The 18,993-nt window shown below is 52.5% G+C and overlaps 2 protein-coding genes across 2 annotated transcripts; one reads left to right on the top strand and one right to left on the bottom strand.

The window, feature by feature from the left end:
* Positions 1 to 6,570: 6,570 nt before the first annotated feature.
* LOC123078752 (cytochrome b561 domain-containing protein At4g18260) lies at positions 6,571 to 8,515 on the top strand. Its single transcript, XM_044501357.1, has 4 exons — positions 6,571 to 7,084; positions 7,281 to 7,442; positions 7,562 to 7,710; positions 7,805 to 8,515. Exons 1-4 carry the CDS (start codon positions 6,941 to 6,943, stop codon positions 8,112 to 8,114), a joined length of 765 nt encoding a protein of 254 aa, XP_044357292.1. The 5' UTR covers positions 6,571 to 6,940; the 3' UTR covers positions 8,115 to 8,515.
* A 55-nt stretch (positions 8,516 to 8,570) lies between these two features.
* Positions 8,571 to 10,042, bottom strand: LOC123078753 (uncharacterized). Its single transcript, XM_044501358.1, has 3 exons — positions 9,685 to 10,042; positions 9,138 to 9,206; positions 8,571 to 9,043 (listed from the first exon to the last, which is right to left on the bottom strand). Exons 1-3 carry the CDS (start codon positions 9,860 to 9,862, stop codon positions 8,733 to 8,735), a joined length of 558 nt encoding a protein of 185 aa, XP_044357293.1. The 5' UTR covers positions 9,863 to 10,042; the 3' UTR covers positions 8,571 to 8,732.
* Positions 10,043 to 18,993: the final 8,951 nt, after the last annotated feature.

Genomic DNA, 18,993 nt, shown 5'->3' with positions numbered 1-18,993 from the left:
TGCTGATGGTGACCAGACCCCAAGGCCTCGGTGGCAGCCGCCCATCCAAGGTAGAGTGAAGCTGAATGTGGATGGATCTTTCTGTCAAGAATCGGGAGAAGCGGGGGCAGGCATGGTGCTACGGGACGACAAGGGGGACATCATCTTCTCGGCCTGTAGGAGTCTGCAGAACTGCTCGAGCCCGCTCCAGGCTGAACCATGCAATGGTCCCAGCTTCCGGTCGATGTGGAGCTAGACTGCCTCCTTGCAGTGGAGTCTATCCGTGCGTAGACGGAGGACAGATCGCTGAACGCGATGGTGATCACTGAAGTCAAAGAGCTTCTTGGCGAAAGGGAGTGTTCGATTACTCATGTAAGCAGGCATCAAAATGTTGTCGGGCATAGATTAGCTTCATTTGGTCGTGTAGAAGCTGTCGGACAGCAGTTTGGCTTCGTTCGGGCCCTGCTAATGTACCTCAACTCTGTTTGGAGGATCTTCCTCCATCTTGAGTAATGAAACTCCTTTTCACCCTGAAAAAAAAAAGAATATGCAAAATGATCAACCTTAACGCCAAGGCACGATAACATCTGTCATCCTCCAACTAAAAAAAATTCTGTCATCCACATACACGCCATCTCGAGAACACAAAAAGAAAAGGAAAAAAACAGTTATACCACTTCCCTCAGTAGAGCCGATCATCATAATGCTCACTCATAGCTCCATCAAGAAACGTAACCGACTGACCCTCCGCATCGCCGTATGTATCTAATGATCATGCAAAGGAAGAGCCTAGCGCGACAGAAGATAGATACGGAAAATTCTCCAGGCAGAGGCACTGACGGAGCTTGACAGGGACTCCTCAACCGGTCTTCCCATTAGCAACCAACGAGCACTAGCTTTGCGGCCTCTTACGCCATGCAGACCTCAAGACCTGTCAATGTTCTCCACACAGCCTCGTCGCACCCTCCTCTTTGCAGCCAAAACCACATGAATCGAGCTACTCCTGTCGTGATCAAACTGGTGGCGACCCACGAGCTCATGCATGGACTGACTGCTTGATCGGAGCATCGGACCTGCTCTACGCTTTAGGTCAACTCCACCGCGTGACCCCAAACGGACGTCCGTTTTGTTCGATTTCTATCGGTTTGGGTAGGGCAATGGAGTCGTGTCCGGGCTTGTCTTGGGATGCGGTGGCCGTGCGCCCAACGCGCGGACGCATCCCGGCCGCATCCTGTCCACGTACTTTTTGTATGCAAGTCCTTAAAATTTTTTCATCAATCATTCTTGATACATGAGAATACATCACCAAATTTTGACTAGAAAAGTAAGACCAAAGAAAACAAGAACCATAAAAATACATTTTAAAAGATATCCAACTTCCATAACTGCTTCTGTAAGTTGGATTAGTGCCTTCTCGATGCATTCATTGTTGATCTGCGAAGGAGCCGCCTCCATCTTGCGTGTTTCTTTCTTCTTCTTCGAGCCTAAAGAAGTAGAGGTTGCTTCCTCGCATCTAGTCTCGTGTCTAGCCTCTAATCTAGCAACAAGTGCACTTGTCTCATCTACAACCTCTATGCTAGCTAAAAGTGCACGAACATCTACTAAATTGCGCTCTATCAATATATCGATGTACTCTTCTTCCCAATACCAAAACTTGCATCCATTCTAAACAACAAAATTTGAAGTTAGCACAACTTGTCAAATCTAGAGCACAAACCGAAGCTAAAAAAAGCACATACCCCATTGTTTAAGCACTTGATGAATACCCATCCAGGATGTTCCGGCGCTGTAGACACGCGGCGCACGACCTTCTTTACGCAATGGTCGCACTTAATGAGCGGCAACGGTGCGCCGATGAGCTTTTGGGCTAGCACCGAGCCCGGCCGACCGCCATTCGTGTATCTGTCGGCGGACCACCGATGGTGTAGATCCGAGCGGCTAGAGGAGGAGCCACTGCCTGCATGTGGCCTTGCGGCCCTGCCATGGCCTTCCGGCCCGGTGTCCGGTCAGTCCATGGCGTGGCGCGGCCTCCCACAGCCGGGCGAGCTCAAGACCGACCGGATCCGGTCCAAATCCGGCCGGCGGGTGCGCAAAATAGGTGGCCGTGGTTGGGTAGCTCGGGGGCGCCGAGGGGAAGGGGCGGGGCGAGCGCGCGTCCGAGCTGCACAGCTACAATGGCAGCAGCAGCGGCGGCGGCGGCGAGGGAACAGTGGGGAAGGGTGGAGAAGAATGGAGGGCGTGCAGCCGGAGGGAGGGAGGGGGCGGATAGAAAAAGGCGCCCCTGTGCCACCGACGGGCGGGCCAGGGGAGAACACGCGCAGACGGCCCGCGCGTCCGCGTGCTGTCCGTTTCACCACAAAAGCGGCGTAAACTTGGGCCGGGATGGGTCGAAAGCGGACACAAAACGGACAAAAATCCGTTTGCGCCCGCGCGCTGGGCCGTCTGGTTCGTACGTTTTACCCCAAACGAACGCGCGCGGACAGGATGGGGTCGCGGAGTGGAGTTGGCCTTAAGGCATGGGGTTGGAGACCATCGGTAGGCACGTTTTTTTGCATGCTTCGGGATGTTAGAGATTTTTTATAAAGGATAGATTTTATTGACTCAAAATGAAGCATTAAGAAGATACTATACATACATAAAGAGCACACACCCGGTCTCTGCATAGCTAGGATGCACACAGCCAACATCAACACCCTCACACTAAAAAATACGCCGGCAAAAAGCAAAGTCATATAAGACCAAAGTTATGCCTAAGCGAGTAAAAAAAACCTATGATCAAAACAACGACCGACAAACTACATCGACGACCATATCCGCACCAATCATCTCTTGACACCACAAGGACAATGAAAAAGTTCTTCAACAGCAACGCCTTCAACAAGGCAACAATGCTCAAACACCACCGTCACCGGATCCGACCACCAACGATCAGAATCTAGGTTTTCACCCTGAAGAAGCAAGTCCGAGCATATCCATGCAATGCCTTCAACAAAGTAACGATGCAAAAAACATCGACATTGCCAGGTAAAACCAACTTGGGTTAGACCTAGGATTTCCATCTCGGAGCTTGAGACCAGGTACTAGAAGCACCACCAAATCAAAGTCAATCATGTGTTATCCCCATCACTTTCCACGATCCTAGCAGCTACATGCACTGGACTAGAATCCACCACGCCACTGCGCAACCATACCCTCTGCGTCAAATCGCCGTCTGTAGCCGCCCAACCATCCACCAACGGTGGCATGCCTTCAGAAGGCCGTCGAGCGGATCAGAGCAGCACTCAGCCAACCACCGCCGTATCGACAACCACTGAAAGTCGAAAAGCTGCCATCAAGCATCAGATCAGTCCTGATCCGTGCCGACATCATGTGCGTCCACATCAGTATCAAACAGGCGAGATCAGATTGCCCGTGCACCACCACAGCCGCCATAACAATACATATGCCAAGAGATATATTTGGGATACATATATTTGATAGTCTAGAATTTGTAATCTGTCTCCTACCTTATCTTCGGGAGAGGCGTCTTGCCCTCCAAGTCTTGTCCTCAATATATACTCTCCCTCGAGGCTCAATAATACAACCATCATATTCCGCAACAATTCCTCTCTCCACCTTCTAGCATGGTATCAGCCTAATCGATCCAACCCTAGCCGCCGCCCGCTGCTTCAGCTCCGCGCCGCCCCGGGATGGTCGGCCTTCATGACCGTCACCGGGGGCCGCACAGCCCGTACCTAGAGTTCGTCCGCCGGTCATGTTGATTGGCTGCCCTGAAAAGTCTTTTTCCTGAGCCCTTGCTCCGGGTTTTTTTCGCTCTCTCGCCGCTCATTTTGATCCGTGTTTTCTTTTTGGTTTTCCGATCTATGCTTGATCGGTTCGTGTCGTCCACCGCCGCCGTCGACCCCCGCGCCTCTACTCCGACATCGGCGTCGACTACACCGGCCGCTTCATCATCAACCACGCGGCAAGGCTGGACGCGCTGCCCAAGGGACGCAGTCGTGCGTCGCTTTCGGCCACGCGCCCGCGCAGTCTCCATTGCCGGTCTTCGTCGTCATCGCCCGGGACATCACCGACAATGTCGCCATCGACTCCGATCTGTGCGTCGTCCCCGCCATGGCGCGTACAGCGTCGGCGTCGGTCTGATCAACCGATCACGCGCCTGTTTTCGCCAAGCCCGTCCCCAAGCACGCGCCTACCGCCGATCGAGCCACAGGTTGCCGTGGCGTCGTCCCTTCGGACCGTTGCGTCGCCGCCCGAAGTCTTCCCGTCGGCTGCCCCGACCCGCGCGCCGCTCCCGCCGACGCCCCTTCGGGCTGTCGCGTCGCGGCCCGTTGTCCACGTCGTCGCCCCGAGATCCTCCCGCCGGCTACCCCTGTAGCCGTCGCCGCCTCTGCGTTGCCCCTTAGGGCTATCGCGCCGCGGCATGTGGTCCACGGCGCCTCCCGTCGGGCCATCGCTCCCGCCTAGTGGTTCTCCACGCGCCTGCCCCGACCTGCGAGCCGCCGCTACTCCACCTCTTCCGGTTGTAGCGTCGCGGCATGCAGTCACCACCGCCGCCCGAGGCCGCCCCCGCGGTTGCACGGACCTGCGAGCCGCCGCTACCGCCTCTTCGGGCTGTAGCGCTGCGGAACGCGGTCCCCGCCGCCGCCCCGAGGTCTTCCTGTCGTCGCCCCGACCTGCCAGCCGCCACTGCGTCGCCCCTTTGGGTCGTAGCGTCGCGGCCTGCGGTCCACTCCGCCGTCCGCGCGCGTCGACTTCCTGTGGTATGCGCCGCGCCGCCTCCCTTGGCTCGGGAACGCCACCGTCCGCGCCGGTCTTCGTCGCGCTATTGGGTTCCTCGCCTACTTCGAGCACCGCCACCGGCTCCTAACCTAGCCGCCGCCGCCACCGTCAGGCCGCCGCCGCCGCCGCCGCTACCCCCGTAGCCGCCACCGTCGCCCGTCCACCCCCTTCGTCTTCGTCCAAGTACCAGCCCGTCGCCGGTGTCGCCGTCATCTACACCGACCACTCCGTCTACTCCGACAACCGCAGGCGACATCGGCACCGCATCAATTGGCGCCGCAACTGTCATCGAGTCCTTCTTTGCTGGCCCCTCCGACTTCTCTGACATGGCGTACAGCTCGTGCAGGTCCCTCCTCTATGCATGCCCGGTGCTGGCAACACCGATGTGTGCCTTCGTACACGACGTGTCCCCTGGCCTGGCAAGCCTGGTGCGGCGCTTCGCCAACTTCGACTTCGTCTGTCTACGCATGCCCGGTGCTGGCAACACCGATGCGTGCCTTCGTCCATGATGTGTTCCCGGGCTTGGCAAACCCGGCACGACGCGTCGTCAACACCATTCTCCTTCCTGGCGCACCACTTCTTCGACACCACTGCGCCCATGACTAATTCGGCACCTCCTTACGCCCATGGCTCCACGGCGACTCCCTCGACACCGGCTACCCCGACTCGACATCGACCACGGCGTTCTTCGCACGGCTACCTCGACTACGGCTACACCACCCTACGCTCTCGGCTACATCGACATCGGCACAAAGGGTTATCATCTACTTGAGCAACTCGTCGGCTTCCTCTACAGTCAACGTCTCTGCGACGCGACACCGTCCACGACGCTCCTGCTACGACTGCGGGGGGATGTCAGCTTATCGGCTGTTATTCTCTCCAGTCTGACCGTCCGCCTCCTGTTGTTCGCAACACTACCGCTACGACTGCGGGGGGATGTTAGAGATATATTTGGGATACATATATTTGGTAGTCTAGGATTTGTAATCTGTCTCCTACCTTATCTCCAGGAGAGGCGTCTTGCCCTCCAAGTCTTGTACTCAATATATATACTCGCCCTCGATGCTCAATAATACATCCATGATATTACGCAACAATCCCTCTCTCTCTCTTCTAACACTGGAAACCAGCCGTGCTAAGACAGAGGAAATAAAGTTCTCTCAGAAAAAGATTGTAAGGAAAAACAGTAAAAAAGATTTCGAGAAAACCCCGCAGGTTTACGAAACCGATTTCATTTTTGCGGGTCAAATGACGGAAAACTTCAGTGAATTTGCTACAAGCCACAGGTCAAGAGAGTGTCATCCACATGTGGGCGGCACGGGGCGGAAACCCTAGCCGCTACCGCCCCCAAAAATCTCCTCTTCCTCTGTCCTTCTAGCTGCTTCAGGATGACACTGGAAGAGGTCGGGTGTGTGTTTAATGTGTTTGTAAGCACTGGATGCTACATTATATTATAAGTTAATAAAAAAACAAAATGTACTTTTTTATGGGAACCACTTTTGCTTTGTTTTGCTGGATTTTCTTATTAGGTGGGTAAAATCTTTGTTAAGACATATCCTGAAACGTTAGGCCAAATCCATGTTTGGATCAATTTATAAGAAAAATAAAGAAACAAACATGGCCCCGCGAGTTTAGTAGAGAAACTGTACTGCATTCAGTAGGACGGCACTCATCACTGGAGCACCAAAGATTTGGAGCCTGCTTTTGCGTTTCAGCTAGAGACGCACCAACCAAGGAGAGCAAGCAGTTCCTGCCGCACCACCACCAGCCACCGCACGGCAAAAGCCTCTCCTCGACTCTCCCTACCGTCCCTAACCCCACACCATCATCACACCACCACGAGTAGAGATGTAAAAGCTCGGCCGAAATGCGCCTCAAAAGCATCTCTTTCCCCCCTCTCATCTCCTCCCGGCATAATATATTTTGCAGGCCACCAATCAAAAGGGGAGCCTACCGTTGCTAACATCAAAATACCCCTGCATTGTAATGTGCAGAGAGGACTAGAAGGCGTCCGCCCGGCTCTGCTGACCAACCTCCACTTCAGAATTTCGCCTTTCAGTTCACGGGATTTTCTCCCTCCTCTTCTTCGGTCATTCTTCGTCGCTGGCATAGAATCTTGCCCCCATTCTCGTCGGTTTGTTTCTTCGGAGGAGGGGTTGAATTGGCTAGCCTAGCACAAATGCTGGTGCCCGGGAGAAGACGACTGCTCGTTCTGTGCACTTCTTTTGTGGTTCTTTCGCTTCTCACGCTGCCGTCCGATGGCTCGTCAAATTCCACGGAGGATCTCAATCAAGGCCGCAACAAGACCGGGCATCCTCTCGAGGTAATCACAGCGGTTTTCTTGCATGGGGTTTGCGGTGTTCTGATCATCACGCTCTGGGATACTTGGTTCTGGATTACATTCATTGGAGAACAGGTCTTTCTTGGTTGTTTTCCTATTATTTAATACACTGCTAACAGCAACAAATCTCTCTCTCTCTCTCTCTCTCTCTCTCTCTCTCTCTCTCTCTCTCTCGCAGTTGACGCCTAGAACAGCATTTCAGCTCAAGCTGCACGCATTGTTCCACTGGTCTTCTTTCGGTCTCTTGATGCCTGTAGGGATACTGCTGGTCAGAATGTCGAGCAAGTCGAAAAGCGGCAGATGCAGCAGAGTGCTCTTCTATTGCCATGTCATTTCTCAGGTTTGTATCTTCTCTACAACCTGGAGTGGTATTTTGACGAGAGATGTTTCTGTTTTTTCTTTCATGTTTCATGGAGCAACATGTTTATTTTTTGTGCTCTACTGAATCTGAATGTGCAGATCGCAGCCGTACTTCTTGCTACTGGCGGCGCGGCTCTGTCCTTGATGAACTTCGAGAACTCCTTCAGTAACAGTCACCAGAGAGTAGGATTGGCATTGTACGGATTCATGTGGCTTCAGCCAATCATCGGTTTCTTCAGACCAGAAAGGTGAGAAAAACTACTTTCATATAGCACCTTGCATCCTTTTCATGTTTCATACAAAGTTCATACCTGAACCTGAATCCCCTTTCCATCTCTACAGAGGTGTCAAGGGAAGAAGCCTGTGGTTCTTCTTCCACTGGCTTCTCGGCATCGCAGTTTGCGCCACTGGCATCGTAAACGTCTACTCTGGCCTCCGCACGTACCACGAGAGAACCGCCAGGAGCGTGAGCCTTTGGACCGGCCTCCTTACAGTTGAGATCTCCTTCCTAGCTTTTTTCTACCTCTTGATAGATAGGTGGAGCTACATGATCAAGCAAGGACGCCTCCCGGTCGAGCAGCTAAGACCGAACGATAATCACAGGACCTATCCTACAACTCTTCGGAAAGAGCTGGGCATGGTGCAAGAGTGAAGTCTTCGAATAAGAGAAGGCAGAAGTCAGTGTGAAGATTGATGGATGTTGTGAGGTTGGTCAAGGGGAGATGGTAAATGCTACTAAATCCTCTGGTAACTTGCTTGGTTTGAGAAGTGTGCGTTTGAACAAGATTGTACAGCTTGTATACTTGTGTTGAGATTGCAGAGGATTGGGACCTCTGGTGTTGTAGCTTGAGAAATGATTTTAGATCTTGTTTCAAGACACCATTTGAACAGCTTGTGGGAAGCAGTCAGATGCATCATTACATTTCTGATCATCAGGGAAGAAGAAATTATCAGAAGTTTCAGAACCGTGGTTGAAATGCACCTTTAGTCTTCATGTTCTTTGTGCAACATTTCTTCAGATTGTCAATATCAAAGCGTACGGTGCTAATCTTATTTTTGACCCTCCTTGTTGAGTTTAATATTGTATTGATGTTCCTTGTGCCTAATGGATAAAACATACTTATGCCATATCTGCTGCTTAATGGATAAAAACCTACATGCTCCATATACAAATTCTAACTATATATACAGACATACAATTCTCTGGCGGAGCCAAAGTGCCTTCATGTGTATGAAAAGGTCTGAAGATGACCACTAAAAACCTCTTGATTCATGGCAAGAGCTGGACATAACCAGTTAAGACAGCTATGGCTAAAATGGCGATAGGCGGCACGAGGACGAATGCACCGACAGTCGCGAAGAAGACCGAGTCGTTCCTCCCGCTAACCTTGGTGAGCATGGCTTGCCTCTTGATGTTCCTTCTCTGTGAGACGGTGAGGGTGTTGAGGGTCTTGAGGCCTTCCCTGAGCCTCTTGCCCAACGGGAGGGTGAATGTGAATTCGCCTCCCCTGTCACCGTACAGCTCTACCAGCTGCTCACGGATGGTAGTGAGCACACGGGTTTCCGTAGCGGTGTCATTCTCTGAGCATAAGGGGATGTAATGCTGTTAGTTATCAATGAGAGAGGGGGTCAGGAACGTGAAGGAAGTATGGTGATTTTGTAGTATGGAAGGTACCGGTGCCATTAGGTGTGGAGGACGACGTCAGTTGCTCCAGGAGATCCAACTGGGTGCGTGCCGAAGAAACTTCAGAAGACGAGATGGCAGCGTCAGTAAACTGCTGATAACAACAACTGGTACCGTGGGAAGTTCAGAACAAGGATCCTAGCTATGCCTATACTGCTATACATGGGGAAGGTGGTGATTACTTCTGAATTTTGCCACGGATTGCTAAGATGAATTTAAAGCCTCTGCAATCGAGCATAAATCGACAGAATCAGAGCATTGTGCCCACCTGTTTCAATTAGATATCATTACAAACTACTGGGTTTCTTAAGTCACAGGGCGTGCAACATTTGAACATGAACATATAGTTCAAAGAGATATGTACTCTCTTCATTTCAATCCTACCCAGCTTCCTGCCATCGTCGGGCAGAGTGACCGTATCGTTGCGCGACTCTGATTTCCTCACACGGTTACACGGGTAACAGCAACGATGGTACAGAAATCGAGTCAGCGACGAAACCTTGATGGGAGGGTTAGTTAGGGAGCTGACAGGCAGTACCTGAGACGCTTGGATCCTGTGTCGCGCCCTCGAATTCCTGGCGGGCAGCCCTGCAGCCGCCCAGCGATCTCGGCGCGGGCGAGACGGACGCCTTGAGGGGAACCCTTGCGTTCTTCACGGCCGCCGCGTCCACCGCCTGGAGCCGCGTGGCGGAGGAAGGGGAGAAGCTGCACGCCATGAACCGACCGACGCAGGTTTCGTGGCTCTTGTCCAGTTGGACGAGTGGAGAGAGAGAGGGGTGGAAGAAGGGTTCGTCTCGTTATTCGGCGTGGGCTGTGGTGTGAATTTTCCGCTTCGCGTTCCACCACAGAGGAAGCGACGCACGGCGCACCACACGTTCGAGCCTTCATGGTCGGCGGGCCCACAGAACAACATTCTGGAATCTGCTCACTTCGAGTTGGAAGCCTTTGGAGAGGGATCGGTTGGGCGTGCCTAGTTTTCTAACTCACTGTCCACCCGAATTTTAAAGGCCTCACAGTTAACTGAGGCTCCAATAAGCGGTGGCTAGGATTTGAAAGTCCTCTCGGTGACTCCTTGCCGGCGAGTCCTTAATCGATTCCCCTGAAACTCGACGACAAGATCCTCTTGCTAGCGCTATGGCATCCCCCTCGGCTGCGCAGTCGGCTACAAGTGGTGGTGCGGGGGCTTGCGGCCCGGATGACATAGATGATTTTTTTCACAAAATAGGATCTTGCTGAAGAGGGGTTCGGCGATCTGGTGATCGACAAGGAGGACCCGGAGATCAACGAGCGAGTCTGTTGGCTTGCCCTGGCGCACGTGCACATGGAGAAATATGTCGGTCGGGGGGCGTTTTTTCGCGAGATGAGGGCTATCTGGAACCCCGCATAGGAGGTGCGATTCCTATTGGTCGGCGCCAACCTCTTCGTGATGAGGGCTTCTTGTTTGGGTGACTGGGAACGGATCATGCATCATGGTCCATGGAACTTTCGCTTTTGGGAAATGTTGCTCCTTCCGTATGATTGTCCGAGTCATGCGGAAGATGCGCAATTCATGTATATGAAATTTTGGTTGCAAATCCACAAGCTCCCATATGGCTACGAAGACATTGTCAAGAAGCCGATAAAGAGAAGGCGGGCAAGGTTCTGGAAGTGGATTGTCAGATAATTCACATGGTGATTACATTCGGATTCAGGTGCATCATTTGTTGGGTAACGTAGTATTCTAAAAAAATTCCTAGATCACGCAAGATCTATCTAGGAGAAGCATAGCAACGAGTGGGGAGAGTGTGTCCACGTACCCTTGTAGACCAAAAGCGGAAGCGTTTAGTAACGCGGTTGATGTAGTCGAACATCTTCGCGATCCAACCGATCCAAGTACCGAACGTACGGCACCTCCGTGTCCAGCACACGTTCAGCACGGTGACGTCCCTCGAGCTCTTGATCCAGTTGAGGACGAGGGAGAGTTCCGTAGGCACGACGGCGTGGCGACGGTGATGATGATGTTACCGGCGCAGGGCTTCGCCTAAGCACTACGACGATATGACCGAGGTGTGTAACTGTGGAGGAGGGCACCGCACGCGGCTAAGAGAAAACTTGGTGCGTCTTTGGGGTGCCCCCCGCCTCCGTATATAAAGGGGGGAGAAGAGGAGGCCGGCCCCCTAGGGGCGCGCCAAGTGTGGGGATTCCTACTAGGACTCCCTAGTCCGAGTCCTAGTAGGATTCCCCTCTCATTTTTCCTTTTCCGGAGTAGCAAAGGGGGAAAGAGAGGAGTAGGAGAGGGAAAGGGGGGCGACGCCCCCACCCCTTGTCCAATTCAGATTGGCAAGGGGGGGGCGCGCCACCTCCTGGCCGGCCCTCTCTCTTCTCCACTAAGGCCCATGGTGGCCCATTAACCTCCCGGGGGTTCCGGTAACCCCCGGCACTCCGAAACAACCCGAACCATTCCGGTGTCCGAATGTAACCTTCCAATATATGAATCTTTACCTCTCGACCATTTCGAGACTCCTCGTCATGTCCGTGATCTCATCTGGGACTCCGAACAAACTTCGGTCATCAAATCACATAACTCATAATACAAATCATCATCGAACGTTAAGCGTGCGGACCCTACGGTCCGAGAACTATGTAGACATGACCGAGACACATCTCGGGTCAATAACCAATAGCGGAACCTGGATGCTCATATTGGCTCCTACATATTCTACAAAGATCTTTATCGGTCAAAACGCATAACAACATATGTTGTTCCCTTTGTCATCGGTATGTTACTTGCCCGAGATTCGATTGTCGGTATCATCATACCTAGTTCAATCTCGTTATCGGCAAGTCTCTTTACTCGTTCCGTAATGCATCATCCCGCAACTAACTCATTAGTCACATTGCTTGCAAGGCTTATAATGATGTGCATTACCGAGAGGGCCCAGAGATACATGTCCGATACACGGAGTGACAAATCCTAATATCGATTTATGCCAACTCAACAAACACCATCGGAGACACCTGTAGAGCATCTTTATAATCACCCAGTTACGTTGTGATGTTTGATAGCACACAAGGTGTTCCTCCGGTATTCGGGAGTTGCATAATCTCATAGTCAGAGGAACATGTATAAGTCATGAAGAAAGCAATAGCAATAAAACTAAACGATCATTAATGCTAATCTAACGGATGGGTGAGGGAGTCCTGGACTAAGGGGTCCTCGGGCGTCCGACCTGCTAGACGTGGGCCGGACTGATGGGCTGTGAAGATATGAAGACCAAAGACTCTCTCCCGTATCCGGACGGGACTCTCCTTGGCGTGGAAGGCAAGCTTGACGTCCAAATATGAAGATTCCTTTCTCTGTAACCGACTTTGTACAACCCTAGTCCCCTCCGGTGTCTAAATAAACCGGAGGGCTTAGTCCGTAGAAGGATCATCATAATCATAGTCATACAGGCTAGACTTCTAGGGTTTTAGCCATTACGATCTCGTGGTAGATCAACTCTTGTAATACTCATATTCATCAAGATCAATCAAGTAGGAAGTAGGGTATTACCTCCATAGAGAGGGCCTGAACCTGGGTAAACATCGTGTCCCCTGTCTCCTGTTACCATCGACCTTAGACGCACAGTTCGGGACCCCCTACCCGAGATCCGCCGGTTTTGACACCGACATTGGTGCTTTCATTGAGAGTTCCACTGTGCCGTCGTCAAAAGGCTTGATGGCCCCTTCGATCATCTACAACGATGCTGACCAAGGGGAAATCTTTCTCCCCGGACAGATCTTTGTATTCGGCGGCTTCGCACTGCGGGCCAACTCGCTTGGCCATCTGGAGCAGATCGAAAACTACGCCCCTGGCCATCAGGTCGGATTTGGAAGCTTGAACTACGTCGCGGATATCCGCGGAGACTTGATCTTCGACGGATTCGAGACCACGGTAGCCGCTCCCTGTCACCATGATGAACACGACTTAAATCTGTCATCGGACCATATACAGGAGATAGCGCCTGCAACTGCTTTGGCCCTAGATCCGGAGCAGATCACGCCATCCAAGGACGGTAGGATCAACCCCGCCACGGAGGCCGCAGACTTAGCGGCGCTGGAGCCGCACACAAACCCAACCTCAAGTGGGATCTATGTAACCGGAATCTCGGGCACGTTTCCGGTTACAGGTTCTGAAGCATGTGCGTCCGCGCATGACGAGCTTGATCGGGCGTCGATCGTCGAATTCAGCTCCGCGGACGTCTTCCGGCACTCACCTTTAGGCCACGTGCTAAACTCATTAAAAACACTCTCCTTAGTAGGGGACTCACAGCCGAATTATATCCGGTTCAAACTGGAGGCTGATGACGGAGAATTTCGTTTCCCACCCACCGCCCACTTCATAGCCACTGTCGAGGACTTAACCGACACGCTCGATTACGGCTCCGAAGACATCGACGGTATGGACGACGATGTCGGAGAAGAAGAGGCCCAAAATCCACCGTTTACCGGACGTTGGACGGCCACTTCCTCGTATGACGTATACATGGTGGATGCACCAAAAGAGAATAGCGGCGATGACAAGGAAGATCCAGTTGAGGATAAACCTCCTGAGATACAACCAAAGCGCCGGCGTCAGTGGCGCCGCTCTAAATCACGCCGCAACAAAGACAGCAACACCGGCACAGGAGAAGATAACACTCCAGACGGTGCCGAAGACAATGAAGACCCCGTTGAGGCAACTTCCGAACAAGACGAACGGGAAAACGAGCAAGTTAGCCCTGATGAACAGGCCATACACGAAGACTCAGAGGACAGTAACTATCTTCCGCTCTCCGAGGAGGAGGTGAGCCTCGGCAACGAAGATTTTATCGTGCCTGAGGAACCTCTCGAGCAGGAGTGCTTTAAGCGCCGTCTAATAGCCACTGCAAGGAGCCTGAAAAAGAAGCAGCAGCAGCTTCAAGCTGATCAAGATCTGCTCAACGATAGATGGACTGATGTCCTGGCAGCCGAGGAATACGGCCTCAAGCGCCCAGCCAAAAGTTACCCGAAGCGTAAATTGCTACCTCAGTTCGATGATGAGGCGCTGGAGCCCGTACCATCATCGCGCAATGCGGCTGACCGACCACCACGTGGTCGGGACAAAGCGGCAACTCAAGCCGAACACCAGCCCGCCCCACCTCACCGTAAAGGCAGAGATAAAACAGCTCGGGGACATACCTACGACCTGCGGCAGGGCTTGGACAGTAGAGCAGGTCAGAACAGATCGATCTATGGATCACGGGGACGCGCCCCGACACGCGACAACGGCTATCTAGCCGGACGCAACAATCATACTCACGCCCGGGCCGAGAACCGCAGACGGACTCCATCCGAGCTACGTCGCGACGTGGCCCGATACAGAGGCGCCGCACACCCCCTTTGCTTCACTGACGAGGTGATGGATCACGAATTCCCAGAAGGGTTCAAACCCGTAAACATCGAATCATATGATGGGACAACAGACCCCGCGGTATGGATCGAGGATTTTCTTCTCCATATTCATATGGCCCACGGCGATGATCTCCACGCCATCAAATACCTCCCACTAAAATTCAAAGGACCAGCTCGGTACTGGTTGAACAGTCTGCCCGAAAACTCCATTGGCAGCTGGGAAGACTTGGAAGAAGCCTTCCTCGACAACATCCAAGGAACATATGTCCGACCTCCGGATGCAGATGACTTAAGTCATATAGTCCAACAGCCCGGAGATCCAGCCAGGAAATTCTGGACTAGGTTCTTAACTAAAAAGAACTAGATCGTCGACTGTCCGGATGCCGAAGCCCTAGCAGCCTTTAAGCATAGCATCCGCGACGAATGGCTCGCCCGACATCTCGGGCAGGAAAAGCCGAAGTCCATGGCAGCCCTTATGGCACTTATGACCCGCTTCTGTGCGGGTGAAGATAGTTGGCTAGCCTGTGGCAATAATAATGCAAGCGAACCTGGCACCTCCGAAGCTAAGGACAGCAATGGCAAGCCCCGACGCAACAGACATAAGCGTCGAAACAATGGGAACAATACCGATGACACGGTGGTCAACGCCGGATTCAGTGGCTCCAAGTCCGGTCAGCGGAAGAAGCCATACAATAGGAACAACTCGGGCCCATCCAGCCTGGACTGCATACTCAATCGTCCATGCCAAATCCACGACACTCCTGATAAACCAGCCAATCATACCAACAGAGACTGTTGGGTTTTCAAACAGGCCGGCAAGTTAAATGCCGAAAACAAGGAGAACGGATCGCAAAGCGAGGACGATGACGAGGAGCCCCGGCCATCGAACACAGGAGGACAGAAGAAGTTCCCTCCCCAAGTTAAAACGGTGAACATGATATACGCTACCCATATCCCCAAGAGGGAACGCAAGCACGCGCTCAGGGATGTCTATGCGATGGAGCCAGTCGCCCCAAAGTTCAACCCATGGTCTTCCTGTCCGATCACTTTTGATCGCAGGGACCATCCGACCAGTATCCGTCATGGTGGTTCAGCCGCACTAGTCCTCGACCCAATCATTGATGGATTCCACCTCACGCGAGTCCTCATGGACGGTGGTAGCAGCCTGAACCTGCTCTATCAGGATACAGCGTGCAAAATGGGCATTAATCCCTCAAGAATTAAGCCCACAAAGACTACCTTTAAAGGAGTAATACCAGGTGTAGAGGCCCGCTGTACGGGCTCAATCACCCTACAGGTTGTCTTCGGATCTCCGAAAAACTTCCGAAGCGAAGAGTTAATCTCGATATCGTCCCCTTTCGCAGTGGCTATCACGCACTGCTGGGACGAACCGCGTTTGCTCGATTCAACACGGTGCCACACTACGCTTATCTCAAGCTCAAGATGCCCAGACCACGCGGCGTCATAACAGTCAATGGAAACATACAACGCTCCCTCCGTACAAAGGAGCACACCGTTGCGTTAGCAGCAGAAGTACCGAGCGGCCTTCTCAAGCAGAACCTTAATTCGTCGGCCGAACTCCCGGACACTGTCAAACGAGTCCGGACTACTCTGCTGCAGGACAGCCCAGCTCGTCAGGAGCTCGAATAGCAATTTGGCTCCGTCCCAATCCCAGACAAGTGGCGGCATTCGTACCGCGCGTACATAACTACGCACTCAAAATACCATGGGCATAGACGGAGGAATAACTAGCTTGTGATCCATAATACGGCTCGACCGCTCCTGGACACACATACTTTCAATTTTTTCTTTTTTTTATCCTTTTCAGGTTTCTTTTCTGCAGGCTTCTTCGGACGACCTGATCATCGGTCCTCTCAATAGGATGGACACATCAAGATGGCAAGAAGCACTGGCATACAAGGGAACCTCTAGGTGGTCTCTTTAACAATCACCCTACATGTCTTTAGGACCCGCACGCAGCTCTCCCTTGGTCGTGGCATGTTATATAGCCCGGTTGCTTATCGCACCACTTGTACAAATACGCTTTGATGTATTAATCAAACTATAATGGAAACAGTTGGCGGCCCAACTTCTGCGGCATTAGCTTACTACCTCCTTTTTCCTTTCTTGATAATCTTCTCAAGTTGCACCCGTACACTTTGGTACGCTTAAATCTGCCAGGGGCTTCATTGCGACCCATAATACGGCAACAAAGTCCGAACACTCTTTACAGTACAGTTCGGCACCCCGAATTTAGCATTATATGCATTGGCTCCGGATCATGTCTTTGGTCAATAGTTGGGTTGCCCGGCTCCTGTGCTTACTACCTTACATTCCGCTATATCGGCTAGGGTAGTAAAGGGAGAACTACTGCGATTGTGTCCTGGTTTATCCGGATGAGCACCTCAGTAGAGAAAGCCGAAAACTGACTGTCATGATACGGCGAGAGCCGGTCAGCTCTTTAGAGGTTTCAAATCTTTAGCGATTTTTTCCGCATTATGCGATGAATCAGCTTTTACCCGATCAGGTGTTTACAGTACCCTAGTTCGGATACTAGGGGCTGCGCCTAAATTTTCATTGTCAAACTCCTATGGCTAAGTGAGGGTGTTAAAGCCACATAGTCCGATTGCCTGGTTCATTGCGCTAAACACCTCCTTCAAGGACCAAACAATTGGATCAAGAGTGTTTAGATTACATCCCGAACACCCCCGTACTACCTACATGGGGGCTGGAGCCGACGACTGGCCAACTCTCAAAATTTCATAAACATGGCCGCACAGGAGGTAAAATATTAAACAGGCATTATATTACATAGCCGAACTTGTTTCATAATACAGGGCGAGACAATATGAATATATTCATTCAAAGATTACATCCTTCGCACATTGCTCCGCCACAATGCAGGATCCCTCCAGGACATCGTTAAAATATCGCTCCAGCGTGCGGTGCTCCTTGCCCGCGGGCAGTCCCTCGGTTGCGACCGTGACGGCGTTCATCTTCGCCCACTGCATCTTGACACGGGCGAAGGCCATCCGCGCACCTTCAATACAGACCGACCGCTTGATGCCGTCAAGCCGAGGGCAGGCATTGACTAGCCACTTCACGAGACCAAAGTAGCTGCTGGGTATGGCTTCGGCAGGCCACAGCCGGATTATTAAGTCCTTCATGGCCAGTTCGGCCACCCTATGCAGCTCGACCAGCTGTTTTAGCTGATCGCTAAAGGGCACCGGATGTTCTGGCGCAAGGTATTGCAACCAAAACAGCTTCTCCATTGAGCTCCCCTCTTCGTCTCGAAAGAATTTGGCAACGTCAGAAACGCTGCGCGGCAGATCCGCAAACGCCCCTGGAGAACTCCAAATCCGGGTCAGTAAGAGATACCTCTTCTCCACATACTTTCTTTGCATAATAAAAGCCTTACCCGCCGCGATCTTCTTGGCCTCTTGGATTTCCTGGAGGGCACCTTGGGCTTCGGCCCGGGCCTCTTGTGCGCTTTGGCGGGCCTTCGCGAGTTCGGACTCTTGGTCCGCATGCTGGCGCTCCAAGGACTCGTATTTCTTCAAGGCGTCCTGGAGCTCCTGTTGGACCTCCCCAACCCTGGCCTCATGCTTTTTGCGGGCGGCTTGTTCCTTCACCGCCCTCTCCTCACCCTCGGCCAGCGCTTTCTTGAGGGTTTCAACCTCAGTAGCTGCTCCTACAAATATCATAGCACTATGGTCAGCACACATCATTTATTCTTTCCGAATATACAGCAAGTCACCACATACCTTGTTTGTCCTCCAGCTGCCTTTTCACAAGGCCGAGCTCTTCTTCAGCCTGCTCCAGACTCTGCTTTAGTCTGGAGACCTCAGCAACATGAGAGGTTGCAGCCAGCAACGATGCCTGCACATTCACACAAGACATATTTAGTTAGTTCCCTGCGAAAATTATTTGATCCTCTGTCCGTCTTTTCTTTCCGAACACCGGAAAGTGTCTCAGGGGCTACTGTCTATACCATGACTTTTTCTTTTGTGACGCTTACCTCAAAGCCTATCAACAGACTGGTGCAGGCTTCGATCAGTCCGCTCTTGACGGACTGAACCCTCTCAACCACCGTACCCATAAGGACACGGTGTTCCTCCACAATGGAAGCGCCTCGTAGTGCTTCCAACAGATTATCCGGTGCCTCTGGTTGGACAGAGGTCACCGGCGGAATAGGCACACCTCCTCCTCCCGAAGGAGGCCGCTCGCCGAATTCCGGAGCCGTATAGGACTCCGGAAATGTATTCGGATGGGGGCCGAATTGGATATGGCCCCCATCGCCAATCTCCATGGGGGCTTTCTCCCCCGTGTGTCCGGCGGCCGAGGAGTCATCCTCTGGCGCCACCTTGACGACCTCCTGAACCTCTCCCTGACCGGGGAAGGTCCTTCGGGACAGCACCTCGGCGTCGCCCTTGGCCTGGGGAGAGTGAGCCGTCGG

Source organism: Triticum aestivum, chromosome 3D (assembly GCF_018294505.1).
Source record: "Triticum aestivum cultivar Chinese Spring chromosome 3D, IWGSC CS RefSeq v2.1, whole genome shotgun sequence".
NCBI classification, from domain to species: domain Eukaryota; kingdom Viridiplantae; phylum Streptophyta; class Magnoliopsida; order Poales; family Poaceae; genus Triticum; species Triticum aestivum.
Note: the sequence above shows the minus strand (reverse complement) of the source record. Positions and strands in the feature narration are given on the sequence as shown.